We start from the raw sequence: 20,528 nt of genomic DNA on the forward strand, positions 1-20,528 counted from the left end.
AAAAGGAAATGCATAGGATAAAGAAAAGCAGGAGCGCCTAGCTTTTGAAAACTACTGATTGATTATTCAAGGAAATGTAATAATGAAAATATCTACACGTTTTGCGTTTGTGGCAGGTAATTGAACCATATTATAGCTTTATCAACAGAGCAAGACGCACACACGTTTTCTATTTAGTTTAGCTAGGCAGGTAAAGCCAGTTAAGGTTACTACTGACTTTCAAAGGGCAAGGTTTGTTAACATGTGGAAAAGAGTTTCTTTGCTCTTTGTATAGCCAAAACACTTATTTATAGCAAAGTTAATGAGGGGAATGGTTATGAAATGCAACAAAGTTCTTTTTACGCTGTATGTTTTTGTTCGCTTTTTTGGGCCTTGACCGTGCTCAGACCACAACAGTTGTTTACTTCTGACTGACTATAAGTTTAACTTAATCAATTTAACATCTGGTTTTATCTGGGGACTTGAAATACAAAGATTTGCATCATCTGTTTACATCGAAAGAGTTATGCGTTTTTGTGTCGGTTAAAGGAAGATCAGTAAATCTTGGAATGACGGTCTGTAAACAAAGTTATTTTGAGTTTTTTGAAAAGACAGAGAGAGAAGTGGATAGTATGTGATAAGAAACACGGGGCGGATAAAACAAGGAAAGACGAAGAATCCTTCCATGAAAACAAGAAGCACGAACTCACGCTAACGACAAAGGCTCATGGTTTAACCAACCTCACAAACAGATTGAACGTACAATGCTACAACAAAAGCATACCCTAGTGGGTGCGCGTTTTGCTCCGGGTCACCTGTTGATCGCCGCTCTCTTAGTCGGTTTCCCTTTGCTTTTTTCTGGTTCGCTGACTCACAACACCTTCCGTTAGATCTCAATTTTTCCCTTACTGCAAATCACTTTGACTGCGAAATTGTATTCCCCTGTGAATTATAATGAGTTATTGTTATTGGGACTGTCTTTTGGAGTGACAAGATTGTGTTCCATTGGTCAGCGACATGGCCGCGCTGATAACATCTTTGATGTGCTGTATCCTGGGTGTCATGAGGTTGACAAACTTTATAATTCGAAACCTTGGGCTTTTTTTGCCTGGATTCCCTTACCTTAGGCTAATTAATAGGATACGTTGATTTGATGGATTTTTATGGAACTTGGCCAAAATCTCCTTCGATTATCAATGCGCCAAAGCGTTTGAAGCGTTTTTTGGATATTTCTAAGACTTCCTCTCTTAGACCTTCTCATGTGACGACGATCGGCAAATACACCATTCGCGAAGGTTAATATTGGTTTTCTCAGTGGCCAATAGGAATATCAAAAGATGCTCTCTCCCTTTTTCTGTCCAACACCTACTGATTGACACTATGTATTTTGTTTGGTCGTACATGCGAACAAACAAAGCATGTGATTCAGTTAAAAAAAACCACATGGAAATGGTTTTATGAAACCCAACAAGTTCTTTGTTGTAAGTTTTTGTTTGCTTTTTTGGCTTTGACCGTGCACAAAACACAACTGAAGTTGTCTACTTCTGATTGAGGAACAAGCCAATAGAAGCGCTTTGGTTACGTGTTTCATGCATATAGTGCGACAGCGCCGCTAAACAAACGATTGTACTCTATGACAGTAGTGTACCTTCCAACATAAACACAGCCATCTTTGTTTGCTCCTTTGATGTTTGCGGGGCTTCATTATTAGAAAACATTGTCAGTTTAGCATTAGAATGGTTATTGAGCGCGCTAACCAATTTATTCTGATTCTAAATTTATTAGAGTTATACAAGAGCGGATGTTCTCCCTGGCCAAAAGGACTCGCCAGTGGACGCAAGTTGAAAACTTGGGTCTACTTGCGACTCCGTTTGGCCAGGCCTTGTCTCATGAGGAGCTTTACCCTCTAAAAAACTTCTGTCCGGGAGGTCCTTTAATCTTGTGCACGACTTGTCATCCCACGCCAGGAAACGTAGCATGAAACGGCCGGGACCCAATACGTGTTTTATTTGTCACGCAGTTTTGCCTTTGTGATCAGTTTCTTACATTTTCGCACACAATAGGTCTTTACTAGATATCTTGCCAAATTTCAATCTATTACGACAGAAGCATATGACCTAGAATCAAGGTGATATAATTCTGATTACGATTAGAGAACTCACGTTTTTTGGAGAGAATTTACTTCCGAGAATTTACGGCCGCCATTAATTTTCCTTGTTCAAAGGCTTGGTTGAGAATTGGAGTAAATGACGACATTAATATTTACTCAAAAATACCAGACGGGTTGAAATTATAATAACAATTTTGTAGAAAATTGCACGAATATAAGAGCCAAAGTTTTTGTTATTCTTTATGCGAATTATTGTTCTAATTGTTATTATAAATTTAGATGAAACACTTTTCCGAATAACGAGCGAATGAAAAACCGCACAGACCTAAATCTTGGCGATTTGTATTTTTGATGGCGTGACTCTACAAACCATGCATTGAGCTATTGTTATCTGTCGAGCAGAATATTAACCTCGCGCTCTGGCTTATTCTGTTTTACTTGGGTAGTCAGCTCTTTATTGGGCTGTTGTTTTCTGTCGAGCAGAATATTAGGGCTGGTGAATGGTAAATGTGAGACTGCGAGAAAGCGAGAATAGCGTTTCCCAAATGACGTCATTTGACCCGCCATCTTGGATCCACCATCTTGGATTTTACTATTTTCTTAAAAAGTCAGGAAACGATGGAAATTAATACAAAATCAAGCCACAATGCTTATGAATGTACAAATTGGCGAATTTCTGGAATTTGATGAAGAAAACTGAAAAAATACAGTTATGTCAACTAAATTGAATTTTGGTCAAACCTACATGAAATTTTCGCTTACCATGGCAACGCCAAAAATGATGGACACACAATTGACATATAATGGCATCCACCCCACTCCCGCCTCTCCCCTTGTAGGTCCGAGGGTTAAACTTAAATTACAAAATTACAACTTGCATTACCCGCCTATTACGTAGGCTAATCGAAACGGGCATTGTAATAAACGCAATGAACTAATAATAGTTCTCACTAAAGCTGCCCCCGTTTTTCTTTTTTGCTGATTGTATGTAATAAAAATGTCACAAAAAGAATACAATTAAATTAACCAACATAATAAGTGATAAGTTGGACAAATGATGAAAAGAATTGTGAAAAGGGGAAGTTATAATAAATACAGTCATAAGATACAATAATTATGGGTATTCACTTTCAAGACCAGGGCATGGACGTAAACATAATCATCCTCAATTCCAAACTCTGTGAGGAGCAATTTATGAATTTGTCTTTTAAACAGCCTTTTCATAAGTTTACTATAATCAGAATGTAAGCAATTCCCTAATCCTATGCTAGAACTAAAAAAAGACTTAAAATTTGAGTTCAATCTCGCAGCGTTATCATATTGATTCCTTGCAGCAGAGAATCGAGTATTATATAGACGAACGTTAGCTGAGCGAGACCCATGGTGTTTGAGAAGGACCATTAGCCACCGCTCATCGAGGGATTAAAGCCACTGAAGCTCTCAAGACTCACGGTATCTCTTGGCATAAGCGGGTTAGCCGACCAGTAGCTATCCAGCACATTTATCACATAATTACTGCTAATGTCTCCGAATGAGAGAGCAAGTTCTTGGGCAGTGATTAAATATTTGAGAAAAATGCGTTGTTTTTCTTAATTTAAAATCAAGAGACCTGTTTCAATGATAAAGGCTAGAAAATAAGAAACAAAACAACAATAACAAATTTCCCACCTTTCCTCGGAATTTTTGACATCCCAAGATGGATTAGAACGCGATATCAATTACTTTCTGCAAGTATCAAGACACTTCACCAGACTCTCTTATAATTTATGCGCTTCCGTGAGGTGGCAGCCTTTTGCAATATGTATGATGTGCACATTTAAAGCATTCCTACCCGTTAGTATAGTTACATTGACTACCAGACTATTATTTTACTATTGGGCGCGTTTATTTTCTCATCTTTCACATGGGATAAAGAGATTGTATGCGAGTCCGAGGTATTAAACGAATTCGAGTTGATTGGTCATTACTATACGCACCTGCTGGTTAGTAGAATATTCTTTTTTGGAATTGCCAGTCTTTTTTAATATGTATTACTTGCGCATTGAAAGGATTCCCACACGTTAACATAGTTACATCGACTACGACAAAGTAGGCGCAGCTACACTTAACGATCTATCACAAAAAGATTTTTTCATTTTCCCTGCTGGATGTAATAAGATAGTGCCTGAATTAGAGCGCAGTGAATAGCGTGCGTGCTTTCTTACATTAACTAAATCGCTAATATAAGCTGGTGCCATACCATTTAGTGATTTAAAAGTTAAAAGTAAATTTGTTTTTTGTTATTTGTGTTCTTTTTTTTCTGTTTGGCGCGCTAATATTTTCTAATCTCCCTAAGGTTAAAAACAGGTAAGATGGTATTCCATTCACTCGTGCCGAACAGTTATTTGCTTACATATTTTTATTTGAATAAGGAACCCTGTTTTGGCCAAAATGGTAACAAGGTTTCGAGTCGGATTTAAAACTCATTCTTTTTGACTCGCCAGTTGTTAGATACACCAGCTTCTTATAAAGTATGCTTGTTGGATTCCTGTTACGTCAAATAAAACTGCTTGGTAAACCTAGCATAATTTTCCATATTAAACTGAAACGCAAGTTGCCCTTTCCATACAGCTGAATAATAAGTAGGATCCCTTTGGATGATCCTCCGACAAACCCAAAGGAAGGTCCGTTTAAGGGAGGAGACTAAGAAAATCCAATTTTGTTTGAAGGTCTTGAGTGAGGCGACGGATTTTAGCCCTTGGACGGGGTGAATGAAACCCCCCTTGGGTTTTCCTTCTGTTAAGGCACAGCGAAATAAATTTACATTGATCAGATAGTCCAAAGCTTGCTCTACAAAATGATACCATATTTGTTGGTTGCGACGTCATGACTTCAAATGACGTGATTTGACCCGCCATCTTGGATCCGCCATCTTGGATTTTACTTTTTCTTAAAAAGTCAAGAAATAACGGAAATTAAAGGGACACTGTCACCATACCTTTACGAATCTAAACAGGGAGCCTAACTACCACCGTCTTACAGTGTCCTAAAGTTAAAGCTTTACTATTTCATTAATTTTCGATTTTGATCACTTAAGTTCAACTTTTGTTTAATAGAAAAGAATAGATAAGGGTCATGTTGAAAACAAATTCACTCGTATTAATTCATTTTCACAAGTCCCACGCACAATCCTCCCAAAGTTAGGTTGTATCAAGAACACAGAAGACTTCTGCGCTCAGCAATAACCAAAATAAACATTCTCATCAAATTGTAGATAGAGTTCCCTTCCGTCATTGGCTTTGACTCTCGCGAGGTCTGAAGAATTTCGGAGTAATGTTCGATTTTGACCACTAAATGGCTATTTTAAAACAAAAATGTCTGACGAATAACTGGATCATGCTAAGAACATTTTCACTCCAACCATTGCAACTTATCTCTACAGGTCCTACAGTACAGTCCTCTCGAAATTAACTTCCGTCCTAAAACAATAGAAGACTTCTGTGCTTAGAAATAGCTAAAATAGACCTTCTTATTTTGGAAAAGAGTTTCCTTCTTTTATAGGCGTTTATTGTCACAGACCTAAAGACTGAGTGAGTAAGTTTTAGTAGCAATGGGCGGCAGACTGTGATTTGTTTTCTGCATATTAGTATAAACTCTTTTTTTCTATAAGAATATATTTTATGAGAATATCTAGGCAAAAATTTGCGAAATTTTAAGAATATTTTAAGAATATATGAGAGGCTGAGATGTAAAAAAGAGTGCTGATTTTGTATAAGTTGAAAACTTGTAAATACAATACAATTATTAACTAAACAAACGATATAAAATTATTCCTTTCTTTTACAAAAGTAGAATGCTGGTACCTTTCTTCTTTAAAAGTAAGATGAGGCAGGTTCTTAGGGGGTCTTGTTGGGTCCCTCTTCGCGTGATATAGAGTGTTAATCTTTTGTCCGCCGTCTTGTCTGTTCGAGCTCAATTTTTCAGTTTCATCGTTTTACACTCAATTTTACTTTTCTGCACTGATTTGGGGTTAATTCACGTATTCTTAGCCAATCATAATACAGAAATTGTAAATTACTACGTCAAGTACATGTGGTAATTCATTTTATTTCAAGGAAAAGTACCTCATTCACCCCTTGAACCAACTCGTACTGAAGCTGTACCACTTGAACCGCTTGAATCCTAACCTTCAGGACGAGATCAAGTGGTAAATACTAAACAAACCTTTTGTAAAAGGCCTCTCTCCTGTATGTATTCAACAAACGAGAAGCCCGCTCGTTTATTTACAAGGTTTCTGTCTTGAGTGTTCTCCTTTACGTATCTGGAGAAATACACGACAAATTAAAAATCTTCCTGAAAGCTATATAGTAAATCCTTTATTGAACAAGCTTGTTCGATCAAATGGCTGCGTATTGGCCTCGTTCTCTTTTGGCGAGTTAATAGAGCTCGACTCCGTCTCGCTCCATAAACACGCAAAAAACGAACTTGGCCAATATCCAGCCATCTTGACCTCACACCCATAGTCAATAACCCATATTTCTCGTCACAAAAGCCGCCGCGCAAATCTAAGCATTCATTTTTTGCTTGTCAGATCGCTGTCCTGAAAGTAAAATTGGCAGCCAAACATGAAGGGGAAAAAATACTTAACGACAATCTCTTGTGCTTTTTTTCTGAACAAGCAATACCCTGAAGTTTAATTGGTGGGATTTCCATCCTAGGCCTATTGGTTTACATCGCCAGGTCCGGATCTTTCAGGAAATCAATTAGAGCATAATGGCAACGAGAAAAGAAAACGTTCTTTGTTTTTTAGCTTCGATCACGTTTTTCTTGTGAATAAAATAATTCAAATTATATGAATTACTATCGCAGCACCTGGGCCTTCCAAATAACCCAAACCTTTTGAAAGGATCAATTCATGGTGAAAATCATTCGGTGCTGCAAACTAAAGCATAGTGCATCCTCATTTGCATTTTATTTGAACCGAATTTTCCGGTTGATTGGGAATCATCCCTTGTTAATTTTAAGTACATGAAATGCGAGTTGTCTTTATCGTCAAGTTTGAAAAAACATTTGTCAGCTTCGTAACTGTTTCTCTTTCTCTCAGAAGACAACATTATGGCTATTTGCGTGCACTGTGGAGAAGCCAATAAACCAACAATCTGATTAGTGCTTAGTATGATAATTGATTTTACTTCCTGGACATGAATGAAGTCATCCTCAATTGTTAAATGTACTGTAATAGTACAGAATATAACAGGTAATAGCTTTAGATAAAACTTTAATTTAGCATTGAGTGTCAGGGTGGAAGAATGCCTAACTCGACAAATGCGAATGTTTCTACCGTGATGGAGGAAAGTTATTCTTTCACACCAGTACCAAGAAGTCTCGCCATCGCAGTCCTCGTGATGTTGTCGATCTTGATTTTGGCGGGAGCTTCTGGAAACGCTTTCGTGTGTAATCTGCTTCGAAGACGCCGTGACCTTCGCAAAGTACCTCACTACCTGCTCGCAAGCCTTTCTTTGACTGGTATTCTAACATCGCTCTTCGGTATGCCGTCCCTGTTAACAGGAACGGTCGTCAGTTACCTTCAGGCTGGCCATTTATCATTCCCTGAGATATTGTGTAAAATTGGTCTTCCTTTTTCTGTCGGTTGCATAGCGCTAAATGCGTTAACTATAACTCTTATGACAATAGATCGCCACGATTGCGTTGTTCGTCCATTCCGTCGTCGGGTATCAACGGAAAACGTTAAGAAAATTCTGCCACTTACTTGGCTTGTGGCCTTCATAATTACTGCTGTACTCCTCGTACTTTTAAGAAAAGAGACCTCAGTTTGCTATACCTGGTTTCCTTATAACCAGCCTAAGTCTTTTCGAACGAAACAAGGTAAATTTATCCTAATTTACTTAACAGTAATTACACAGCTAGATACGCAAGCGATCGTGCTAGTGATAATTACTTTCTTTCGTGTCATTAAGACCTTACGCGCGCCAACTATTCTACAGTCGGCAAGTTCATCCTTTCATCAACGCCAGGAGAAAAAACTTACATATCTCACGTTTAAAATCTGTGAAACTTACATTTTATCCAGGTTTCCATTGATCATTTGCAGCATTGTTGCACGCAGCGAAGAATTTCAAGGGCAGGCGCTCAACACCGCCATGCTTCTGACAGCCACGACGATGTATTCTCCTTTCGTGTTACATCCAATTCTTCATTTCAGAATGCTCAGAGTCAGGCAGCCAAACCTTGTTGGCCATTTTGTAAGACCAGCCGCTCAGGCACGACCGACGGTAGAGAATATCCGAGCGGACGGGTTAGCCAGCCTGAACAAACGAAATGTTACTATTTCAGCCACCTGAGGTTATTGGAAGGAGAACTTGTTTCTCCCGAACACACGATACACGAAGAGTCACAGTAGAGAAATGGACAGACCAACCTCGTCTTAAATTAAGGATATTCCTCCCGAGAAAGGAAACATTTTGATGAGTCGCGATTATTAGTCGACTACGTACCCGGCGCTAGTCTTTTGCTTTTCCACTATCATTGAATCGAAAATTTGTTATCTTAATCATTCAATAAATCAAGTCAAGAATCAGGGATATGATAGATTATTATAAACAACTTCACCGAAATTAAGGTTTATGCAGTTTTCGGGTAGTTTTTTCAACCGAAATTTTTAAAGCTTCAAATACGTCAACAGTCGATCAATATAAGTAGGTAAGAGAGGGCTACTGAAATCGACGATCTGGAGAAACAGCTTTTATTTTCATATCGGCGTATCCTTGAGGCTGTAGACGATTTGAGGCGCTGATAAATAAGCCCGCGACCTCACAAATGTGGCCCCTCTGTCGTTTTGTTTATAAGGGTGCCAACGAGAAATGAACATTGATGAAAACTGCCTTAATTTAGGAGTGGGCGACCCAAAATCGTGAAAATGGGGCATTTTAATATCTGTTATTATTGCCAGCTTGCGCAGGTTGTTCTGGTAATGGGAAAATATCAGTCGAATTTATTTGTTTTTAAAAATTCTTTTGTGGGGAGGCTTTTTTTCATTTCCTTTTCTCTTCTTTTATTTGTCAAGTTTATGGATAGAGACGTGGGCGAGTGTCAAGAACCAGCAAGAGCAATAACGAGACAAAAAATGTTCCCTGAAACTAAGCAAACACTAAGCTACCTCAACAAAACATTTCTTACTGATGTATGTAAAAGCGCTTTTAAAAATCTTTTCTCAAAAGGGCCGCCACAACAAATTTAATAATTCATTTTCGTCATTGTCACGCAAAGTGAAAATTGGCCGCCAAACATGGTGGAAAACAAACTTTTACCTGATGACAAACGTTTGTGCAAACTTTTCAATAAGCAATTTTCCGAAAGCATAAACTGCATTTTGCCGGGAAGCAGTTATAAACAATTGAACTGAGATGAGAAAAAGGCCTTTCTTGATTGTGTTTTTCTTTTGAATAGAATGATTGAAATGATCGATCACTATTCAAGTAATAACAGTTGGCCTTGAGTTGAGTGCCCGAAGGGTCCCTACTGCTCAGGAAATCAATTAAAAACTAATTCTAATGAGATAAGAAAACGGTGTTTCTTCGAGCCACCCACCCCCCCCCCCCCCTTTTTTTTTTCAAAAGATCAATTACTACCGCAGTTAATGCACCTGGGCCTTCCGGATAACGCAAACTTTTGAAAAGATCAATTCGTTTTGAAAATCTTCCTGTTGCGATTGGGCAAGCTAAAACACAATGCAAATTCATTTTATTTTATTCGCATTGAATTTTCCGGTACATGGAAGACGGTCCTTGAGAAGAGGAATACGTTTTTCTGATTGTGAATAAAATGATTCAAATGATCGATGCTTTTCAAGTAATAGCACCTTGGCCTGAGTTGAGGCTGAGTTGACGTGGTTTTCAAATGTGTCAATAAATTTGAAATTTAGGGATTACGTTGAATATTGATTGATCTCATTGAGGGCCAAGTTTAAAAAAATCATCGAGTGTGTGTGCTTTTTTGTTTTTACATTCCCGTCCAAGTACACAATTCGAGGGTCAACCTTTGATAAAAAAAGGTAAATAACACTCCACATCACTTAATATTCAAGCCAATATTTCAGAAAATAAAACAAAGGGTTTTCTCTGGGATCTTTACTAGAGGTAATAAGATGTTGTAAGATTCATTTAGTACCAAAATACCATTAACTGAAGTCTTGTAGCCATAGTTTACAATAACATTTAAAAACAGCTTTGTTTTTGTTGTATTTTGACACCTTGAAACTTCAGTCGCAATTTTCTTGAAAACGCTCTGAGAATTTTACCTTTTAAAATTGTGCCATCGTCTAGACAACTATGTCAGATCGTAGATCCGACCTCTTATTTCCAAAATTACCCCCTAATTGTAAGGTATTAGGTCTCGTGAAAAATGGCATATGACGTCCTAATGTCGCCGTGGTAACTTAGATCTTGGTAAACGCGGTATGTTCATTTGAAACTGAGTTTTATCTTTCTCTAGCACGCCGGTAACGGTCGACTTTCTGTTGGATTGATAATGGTGATGCTCTAGTCGATCAAAGGAGAAAAGTATCGTTACTCAAAACTCCGTTCGAGCCACCTTAACTGACGTGAGAAGTTTTATGTTAGCCTGAGTAGGATCCTCTACACGTGAGGCGCTGAGAGATAAGCCCAGGACCGTAGGGCGTTTTCACTGTCACACAATAAAAAATAAAATCAAAAACCATTCAGTGGATAAATTCAAGAAATTGTGATATTATAGAAGATAAATAAAGAAGACATTTCGTCAAGTTTAAGGTGTGTGCGCTGTCGCAAAGTTGAGATATTCGTCGAAATGTTCTGCGCAAATTTACAAAGCCTAATATGGAGCCGCCATGTTGATGTTCCTCTGTGGGACACCAATATAGCTGCCGGAAAATAGTATTAACATTTGGAACTTAGGACACTGATTAATATAACTGCACTGAACACACAAACATTTAAATAAGCACTTTTCCAAATATTTCAATGTCTTAAATGGCTAAAAATCACGAGGTAAATACATAGTTTTCAACAAACGCGATCACAGCTTTTTGTCACGCACCGCCATAACCCTAAAATTCAAAATGCGCTAGTTTCTTAACGCGTAGCCTCTTCCAGACGTTCAGTTAGTTGGGGCGCAGCGCGGAAAACAGAGCGCAAAACAGTGCGCGAAAAACTAAAAAAAACCGCGGCGAGAGAAAGCGAAAGAACACGTTCTTTCGGCTTCCTCTCACCGCACTTTTCCTTTTTTTTTCGCGCGCTGATTTCCGCACTGCGCCCCAACTGACTGAACGCCAGGAAGAGGTTATCAAACCAAGGACGCTATTGCGCTGGAAAGTTGTAAACAGATATAAAATTAGTACCTCTTATGCCTAATGAGGATAAAAACTTTGGTGGCCCTTCAGTTTTGGATTTAAAACGCTCTATTCAGCTATGCTGCGTTTCCGTTAAGGAATCACAGACCATGACCTTAGGGAACCAATTAAAAACTAATTGTAATAAGATAAGAAAACGGTCATTCATCGATCCCCGGTGTTTTTTGTGTGTGTGTGAACAATTTACCACCGCATTCATGGAACCTGGGTTTTCCGGGCAACAGAATCTTTTGAAAATCTTCCAGTTGGGCAAGCTGTAACATAATGCAGCTTCGATTGTTTTTATTTGCACCGAATTATCCAGCTAAATGGAAATATTCCCTTGTTTTGAGTACATAATAAAGTCTTCATCAAGTTTAAAAAAACATTTGTCAGTTTCGTAACTGTTTCTCTTTAAACAGAAATACCAGAAAATAACATCATGGCTATTTACGTGCACTGTGGGCAAAGCCAATAAACAAACAACCTGATTAGTGCTTATTATGATAATTGATTCTATTTCCTGGACGTGAACGCAATCATCCTCAATTATTTAAAGTGTTGAAACAGTACTCCAGTATATTACAAGTAATAGATTTGGATAATCCTTACAACACTTATTATCTGGGTGGAAGAATGCCTAACTCGACAAATGTGAAAGTTTCTACCCTGATGGAGGAAAGCGCACTTTTTTGAACAAGCAACACACCGAATTTAATTCGTGAGATTTCCATCCTACTGGTCTAAAATCGTAAGATCCGGAGCGCTCAAATTCTAATGAGATGAGAAAACGGTGTTTCTTCCAGCCCTTTTTTCCTGCGAACAGAATAATTCAAAAGATCAATTACTACCGCAGTTAATACACCTGGGCCTCCCGGACAACAGAACCTTTTGAAATGAAAATCTTCCTGTTTGGCAAGCTAAAACACAATACACGAAGTGCGAGTTGTCTTCATCAAGTTTAAAAATCATTTAAAAATTTAGTGACAAGCTTTAGTGTAATCTTTTGAACAAGCAATACCCCGAATTTTAATTCGTGAGAGTTCCATGGTGCTGGTTTACATCGCAAGGTCCGGACCTTTCACGAAATCAATAAAAAGATAATGGTAACGAGATAAGAAAAATTAACGTTTTTTCTTCGATCTCGTTTCTCTAATGAACAAAATAATTCAAATGATCAATTACTACCGCAATTATAGCACCTGGGCCTTCCGGACAACAGAACGTTTTGAAAAGATCAATTCGTTTTGAAAATCTTCCGGTGGGGCAAGCTAAAACACATATAAATACAGTCTCATTAGTATTTTATTTGCACCGAATTTCCTGAGTGCGTGGAAAACATCCCTTGTTTTGAGGACATCAATAACTATTTGCGTGCACTGCGGCCAGGAAACAAACAACCTGATTGGTGCTTATTATGATCATTAATTTTATTTCCTGGACATGAATGCAGCTATCCTCAATTGTTTAAAGCGCTGGAACAGCACTCCAGTATATAACAGGTAATAGATTTGGATACAACTTTAATTCAACAATATATGTCAGGGTGGAAGAATGCCTGACTCGACAAATGGCGGGAATGTTTCTACCATGATGGAGGAAAGTTATTCTTTCACACCAGTGCCAAGAGGTCTCTCCATCGCAGTCCTCGTAATGTTGTCGATCTTGATTTTGGCGGGAGCTTCTGGAAACGCCTTCGTCTGTTATCTGCTTCGAAGACGCCGTGACCTTCGCAAAGTACCTCACTATCTGCTCGCTAGCCTTTCTTTGACTGGTATTCTAACATCGCTCCTCGGTATGCCGTCCTTGTTAATAGCAACCATTGTCAATTACCTTCAGGCTGGTCACTTACCAGTCGCTCAGACACTGTGTAAACTTGGCTTTCCTCTTTGCATCGGCTGCATAGCGCTAAATGCGTTGACTATAACTCTCATGACAATAGATCGCCACGATTGCGTTGTTCGCCCATTCCGTCGTCGGTTATCGACGAATAATGTTAAGAAAATTCTGCCACTCACTTGGTTTTTGGGCTTCATAATTGCTGTTGTACTTCTCGTACTATTTAGAAAAGAGACCTCTGTTTGCTATACATGGTTCCCTTATGAGCAGTCTAAGGCTTTTCAAACGGAACAAGGTAATGTTATCCGAATTTATCTAACAACAGTGGCACAGCTGGATACGCTAGCGATCGTGCTAGTTATAATTACTTTCTTTCGTGTCTTAAAAAAGTTGCGCTCTCAAGTTATTCCACAAATGACAAATTCAACCATTCAACAACGCCAGGAGAAGCAACTTACACGGCTGACGTATGGAATCAGTGGAACTTATATTTTATTCAGAATTCCGTTGATCATTTGTAACATTGTCGCAAGCGCTTTAGAGTTCCAAGGGAGGGCGCTAAATACTGCGCTTCTTCTGACAAATGTAATGGTGTTTTCTACTTTCGTTTTAAATCCAATTCTTAATTTCAAAATGCTCAGGGTTAGGCAACCAAACCGTGTTGGCCCAGTCGTAACATAACTGATTTAAGCTCTCCAGGCAAAACTGAGAGTAAAAATCTTTCGATCGCACGAAATACCCAGAGAACAAGACCAAATCGTGAGGTCGAACTTCGCGAATATCTTTTTGAGATATTTTTTTGTAAAAAAAAACAATTCCTCTTAGTCGGCGCGTCGGGGTATGTTATGGACGGGTCAGTGGACGAGTGAGTGAGTGAGTAAGTGAGTGAGTGGGTAGTAGTAGTAATATAACTTTATTGCGCCTTACTCTCCAAAGGGAGGTATTGGTCTGTTTACAATAAAGGTTTAACATTAACTAGTACAATAAGAAATAACATTCACTTGATTCTTTTATAATTCAAATAAAATTAAATAAAAATTATATTGCTCATTTCGTTTGTAAGTTGAGAATCTCTTTTCTTTTTTAAACATTAAGTTGATATATTTACCTATTATTTTTGATGTAACTCTATTGTCAGCTCTAAGTAAGTACTTAGTTCTCTCGTTATCGCTCAGATTTGCGTAAAGTGCATCTTTGTTTGAAATGTGAGAATGGAGCTCAACTCTTATGGTAGCGTACCCCTGGCAATACATCAAGAAATGCTGTTCGTGTTCTACGCAATTTTCTTTGCATACTAAGCATGTTCTTTCCTCTACTGGGATTGATGTTCCTTTATTTTCATATTTTCCAGTTTGTATTCGTAATGCGTGACATCCTAACCTAAGCCTTGTCAGGCTAATTCTGTGTGCTGAGTTTGTAACCGTTTTCAGGTAATTTTCAAATTGATAACTCTTTTTAACTTCCTTGTGCGTAAATTTTTCCCTTGAAGTTGTTGATGAACTGTTCTTAGTCTCAAGCCAGTTTTGTGAATACTGATTTCTAAGATTTTTGTTTATTTTTAATCGACCGTTCTTGATGTGTTGCCGTGTTACTGGTTCTGTTGATTCTGTTACTTGATACCCCCTAGTGATCTCTTCATTAATTGTAACTTCAAAGAAAGGTGTAGAAGCTGTTGCATATTGAAATGCTTCACGTAACAAAACGTTGCTACAAGAATGCTTCAATCTTTGCCAATAGCTAAAGATTGAGGCTTTTATATCAATGCTTAAAGGGTACCTCCCAAGCTCTGCCCTGCAGGCAATATTTTCTGTATACCATGGGATGTTTAGTGTTTGTTTACAGAACTTAAAGTGCACCTAACCCCAAAAATGTTTTTTCGCTAGAACGAATCTACTTATTATTTGAAATAGTTCTGCGAAAAAATTTTTGGATTCCGTTAAATCCTCGATTTTCTGTGCCACGACGAAATCTCGAAAATAGCTCCAAAACACCGCCATTTTGTTTCACGACCGAGTTTGAGGAGAATGGGTCCAGCGGCTCTTGTGACGTCTACCCAGGAAGGTTGGATATCTCATTTCCTCTCATCTCCTTCAGGATGGTGCAATACACATTCGAAAAGTGCGCAGAAACGCCTTCCAGAGGTGCTATCGGCTGTTGCAGCAATATTCCAGATTTAAAGAAAGGTATACTGTACAATTTACTGGCGATGATCGGCTAATGGTGCAATAAAGACGTAAACGATGGTTGATTTTGTCGAACCGAAACAAGCGAACTGAATCTGTGAGAACCATTGAAGAACTCTCACTGGAATTTGTTCCGCAGACTTTCGAACGCTGTTTTCATAAATTTTCTGCTTAAAGCTAACCAGCAATTTGTAGAAATACCACCGACAACCTATATCTTCCAATCCCGCAGTATTTATAACATAACCGGCAAAGTTGTGTGATCCGGTCATGATCAAGAAGCGTTATACTGATACGTAAATAGATCGCAACTGTACGCCGCTAACCAACACTTATTTCTCTTTCGATTTAGATGAAAGTCGAAGATTAATCCTTTAGAATTACATGATAACAAAATTGTTAGACTCACAGAGTTTTTCGAAGGTTTGGAAATCGGCAGTGTGACAAAGATTCTGTGCAATAGCGTCGAAAATATGACCGCGTAACATTATCTGCGGACCGCTTAGGGAACACATCCTTTTCGCTTATCCGACGAATTTCACTGCAAACTTTGAGAACAATTTACATTGGTTATTTGGAGTTACGACTTAAAACGTGTGACAATGTGAAATCGGTAATTGTATGAAATGTTTCCTTCCGCCTTGCTTCCCGCAGCTTCAAAAATACAGGTCCAAACAATACGATTTTCAATCGATCGAAGCCAATGTTTTGGAGGTCATCAAGTCTCGAAAACTGCAACACGTACGTCGCTCTTATAAACATGAAGCATTCAACTGAAAGTAAAACACAAACTGGATTTAACAGAACCTTGACAAAATACATTCTCGGTAAGGACAAATGTAAACGGGCTATAAACACGCGTGGGAATCTTATATTTAGTTGACGAAATTACCATCCAAAGCAGTCCTTGAGTTTTCTTTCCTGCTGTTCGTTTGCCTGCTCCTCCACTTCGTATCTAGCTTTCCATTCCTAATATACAAGCAGCTCGTCCGCAAAGACGTCTTCCCCGTCGTCGCTTGAAATATTGCAAATTGTTCTCAAAGCTCTAAGCAGTGAGTTCACAGTTGTCGAACGTGCTCGATCGAAGTTTATTTCGGAGCCTTCCGAATCGAAACTTAACTCTGACTCCAGTGACGAAAAAGAAATGATTCTGAGACAAAACTTGGACGTTTTAGTCCCAAAATACATCGGATCGATTAGTTTTGCATTCTATTTTCTCGAGCAAATACAGTGAGTTGACTGAGGCGCTATTGTGTTTGGTTCCTGGGTAGACGTCATCAGGTACCGCCGCCCCAGACTCCCTAAAACGCGGTCGTGAAACACTTAATCGCGACTTTGAAAGGGCATAGAAAATCGACGATTCAACCGAATTCAAAAATTTCTTCGCCCAAATGCTTCAAATAAAGTCTAGATTTGTTTTAGCGAAAAACAAATTTTGGGGTTAGGTGCACTTTAATGTGGACTTGTTCAATTGTGCTTTTATCAAAATGCGTTCTGTATGACAATAGTTCTGGTTCCCAAATTTCACATGCATAAAGTAACACGGGTTTAACAAGGGCATCGAAAAGTTTGTTCTTAATCGCAATAGTTGCTGAATCTGAGTTAGAAAAGGATCTTTTTATTATCGAGACAACTTTCGTGGCTTTTTTGCTGAGAATTTCTCTTGCATAGGTGTAACGACCGGATGAAGTCATTTCTACACCTAAATATGTTTGTTTATCGACAATTTGTAAAGTTTCATTATTGTATTTGAAATTTGTATTGTTTTTGTTTTGCCCGTTACCACTAAATATGATTATGTTCGACTTTTTAGTGTTGACTTTGAGCTTCCACTGCAGAGCGTGTTGATGAATTACATTGAGCGATTGTTCCAGCCCTTCCGGAGAAGAACTGATTACTAATAAATCATCTGCATACATTAAGCAGTTTATAGAGCGATTCCCTAACATCACACCTGGAGATTGCGGTAGAACATTCATAAATAACGAAAATAAAACTGGACTTAGGCCATCACATTGTCTTATCCCTTTGTTACATGAAAAAAGTTCGGTAAGCGTGTTTTGGTTAATTTTAACACAACTCCTAATTGACGAATACATGGACTTAATGACATTCAAGAATTTTCCTTGAATTCCATATTTGTGTAGTTTATGAATCATACCGGATTGCCATACGCTATCGAAGGCTTTCTCGTAGTCAATGAAACCAACATAAAGTTTCTTGTGATGTTTGTTGTATTTATGGAGTAATTGCTGGAAAATGAATAAACTATCCGTGGTTCTAGAGTTTGGTCTAAATCCAAATTGTTCTGGATTTAGAACATTATGTTGCTCGATGAACTTATTCAATCTGTTTTGCAAAATTGATGTGAATAGTTTCCCTAAGCAGCTGGTTAAAGTAATTCCTCTATAATTGGCTGGAGATTTCTTATCGCCTTTTTGTTTGTATATTGGTTTTATAACACCAATGTTCCATTCAGTTGGGAAGGTGCCGTTTTCAATGATGTCGTTGAATATTCTTTCGAGAGAAGGCATGAGATAATACCGCCCATGTTTGATCATTTCATTCAGGATGGTGCCCGTACCAGATGCCTTTGTATTTTTGAGTCTAGATATTTGATCATGAATTTCTTTTGCAGTGATAGGCGCGTCTAAAATTTCATCGGTCATAGTTGTTGTTTGGTCAGGATTGTTTGGAAATATGACGTTTGCGTTCGTGTGAGTGAGTGAGTGGGTGAGAGATGTATGTATGTCACACCAATCAGATTGGATCTACTATAAACAGCCAATCAAATTTCTTGTTGTAAAGGTAAATGGTATATGTGAGAAGATTTGATCCCGATACAGTTCGGAACGGCGTATTTATTCCATAAAAGAGGAGGAAGTATTCATATATTGGGCTTACTTCGACATTTTCTGTTTTGTTAAGCTGGGGATTTAATGGGCGGGTTTGATAATCATTTGCGACTGGATAATCAGTCAAAGAAACATAGTGTTTGGCATATAACTACGAGCATGCGATAAAGGGTGAGCCTCTCCCATTAGATAAGTTTTTGAATTGAGCCGCTCTACTACTAGGTTTGAGGTGTGAATGAAAAACAAGTTGATGTGGTTTCTATGATAGGATCAATTGTATTTTAGGGGGCGGAATGCACTACTGGGAATGTGAGGAGGTTGTGAACAGGTTCAAATCGTTTGCGTGTTGTATTGAAACCTAAATATTGCTGCAGTAATGAGTGTTCCGGGCGTGTCGTTAATTTCAGCATCCATTGATAAGCTGCAATGTGAAAAGCGAAGAGACTACACCGAATTTATTTCGTCAACAGAACAAAAAGATATTCTGTGACGATTTTACGATTATAATAGTTCTTGTTTACTACTGGAATGAGAAGATACGTTTTAATTATTCTAAATCTTTACTCTCCAATGTTATCAGGGTTTTCGCTTATTCACATTAATAACCAACACGAATTGTAGTTGAAGAAAAAGGAAATTATTTTTGTTCAAGATAACTTAAGTGAGGTGGTATATGTAGTCTTGAGCGTTTTATTGTATTAAACACAAGGACTTTGGTAATTGAAAAATAAAGACTGACGTGTATGTTGCCGGTTTGTGATTTTAAGTCCGGTCTGGAGCGGAGTGTGACAGATACATACATGTATACACTGGGTTGTTTTAGAGTGCATAATGTTCAGTGTAATGGTGGCTAGTTATGAACGAGATGAGTCTTGATACTCGAAACAGTTCATGAGTTAGTAGTATGCAAATGGCACGAGGTATTTTTATTATTAGTTACAAAGGTAACTTGATACTTTTGTTTTTCACAAGGAGTAAATTCAATTATAGGTCACGAATTGTCGCTCCTAGTTCTTAAGACATGTTTAGAGGAGACGAGACTATTTAGATTTGAAACAGTTTTAACGTTTACAACAGTAAGTGCAGGTAACGATTGTTTTGTTCTTGCTGCATGCAAATATAACGAGATATTTTTATTTTTTGGTCACAAAGAGTAATTTGACACTTGTTTTTCACAAGGGAGTAAATTCAATTAGAGCTGACGAATCGTCACCACTTGTTCCCACGAGATGTTTGCTATCTATAGTTATAAATGGTAACTTAACACTTATATGGGAGTAAATTCAATTAGAGCTGACATGTCATCGGCTATTGTTCCCAGGATATTAAACAAAAAAGAAGCTTTCATTTCTGGACGGTTTTTACGTCTCTGCAGTAGCAGTTTAATATTTTTATATGATGGACATTTTATGACATTCTTTTCACTCCGATATTTTTAGAGGTAAAAAGTATGAAAACTGTTCAAATGTTCTTTGAAGACTGCATGGCACTAAGTTAAAGTGCAATTTAATTAAATCAGACTTTGAACGTGTCATCGAGGTTTTTTTCTCTTTCCAGTTCTATTTTCGGTGAAGTAGTGTTGTTGCGTTGTGTTGTGTAAAAAGGGTAAACTTACGACTCGTATAAAATGCGAAAAGTTCTCTTAACTTGAGTATTTTTGAGCAAAAATTCCTCCTGGGGGTTGGAAGGGCTGTGTGATCGGTGAGTGGGGGAGCTATGCATGTGTACATGTCACACCAGTCACAGTGTGGGTTGTATCAAAGAACGAATCAAATTGCCTGTTAGAAAATAAGATGGTATCTACATTAATCTGGAGGCGTGTCAGATTGCTGTAGTTTGTACAGTCAAACATTTTACGGCTTACTATTTAGTTATCTTACCATTACCGATGTAACATCGTATGTACATCATAAATTCCCAGTTTCTTTCTTGCTGTACATCGCAACCAAAAACAGTCGTCAAATTAACCATATCATTACTGTAAACAGTTCCATGAATGTTCCTATCTCCGAGACTTTTAGATCATAAAAAAAAATAATAATAATTGTTGCACGCCTTGCGTGCCTATGTTATGCGTTATCTAATTTGAACTGGTTTTGTGGAATATAAAAACCTAAAAACACCACGATCATTGCTGGCAACAGAATAAGACCGTGTTATTGCGTGACGATGTTATAGTAGTAACCCATCGAGCTAAA

The 20,528-nt window shown here is 38.1% G+C and overlaps 3 protein-coding genes across 3 annotated transcripts in view; 2 read left to right on the forward strand and 1 right to left on the reverse strand.

Annotated features, from left to right (window-relative positions):
• The window catches only part of LOC145481110 (uncharacterized), a 29,672-nt gene extending 26,986 nt beyond the window's left edge, over nucleotides 1-2,686 (reverse strand). The window contains exon 1 of the mRNA XM_081459505.1: nucleotides 764-2,686. The gene's annotated coding sequence lies outside the window, so the exon portion shown is untranslated. The remainder of the gene's footprint in view (nucleotides 1-763) is intronic.
• Nucleotides 2,687-7,228: 4,542 nt separating this feature from the next.
• LOC145481111 (neuropeptide Y receptor type 2-like) lies at nucleotides 7,229-9,683 on the forward strand. The gene has a single exon (XM_081459506.1). The coding sequence runs from the start codon at nucleotides 7,378-7,380 to the stop codon at nucleotides 8,428-8,430; it is 1,053 nt and encodes a 350-aa protein (XP_081315632.1). The 5' UTR covers nucleotides 7,229-7,377; the 3' UTR covers nucleotides 8,431-9,683.
• A 3,213-nt stretch (nucleotides 9,684-12,896) lies between these two features.
• LOC145481112 (neuropeptide Y receptor type 2-like) lies at nucleotides 12,897-16,863 on the forward strand. The gene has a single exon (XM_081459507.1). The coding sequence runs from the start codon at nucleotides 13,008-13,010 to the stop codon at nucleotides 13,971-13,973; it is 966 nt and encodes a 321-aa protein (XP_081315633.1). The 5' UTR covers nucleotides 12,897-13,007; the 3' UTR covers nucleotides 13,974-16,863.
• Nucleotides 16,864-20,528: the final 3,665 nt, after the last annotated feature.

Source organism: Orbicella franksi, chromosome 3 (genome assembly GCF_964199315.1).
Source record: "Orbicella franksi chromosome 3, jaOrbFran1.1, whole genome shotgun sequence".
NCBI lineage: Eukaryota > Metazoa > Cnidaria > Anthozoa > Scleractinia > Merulinidae > Orbicella > Orbicella franksi.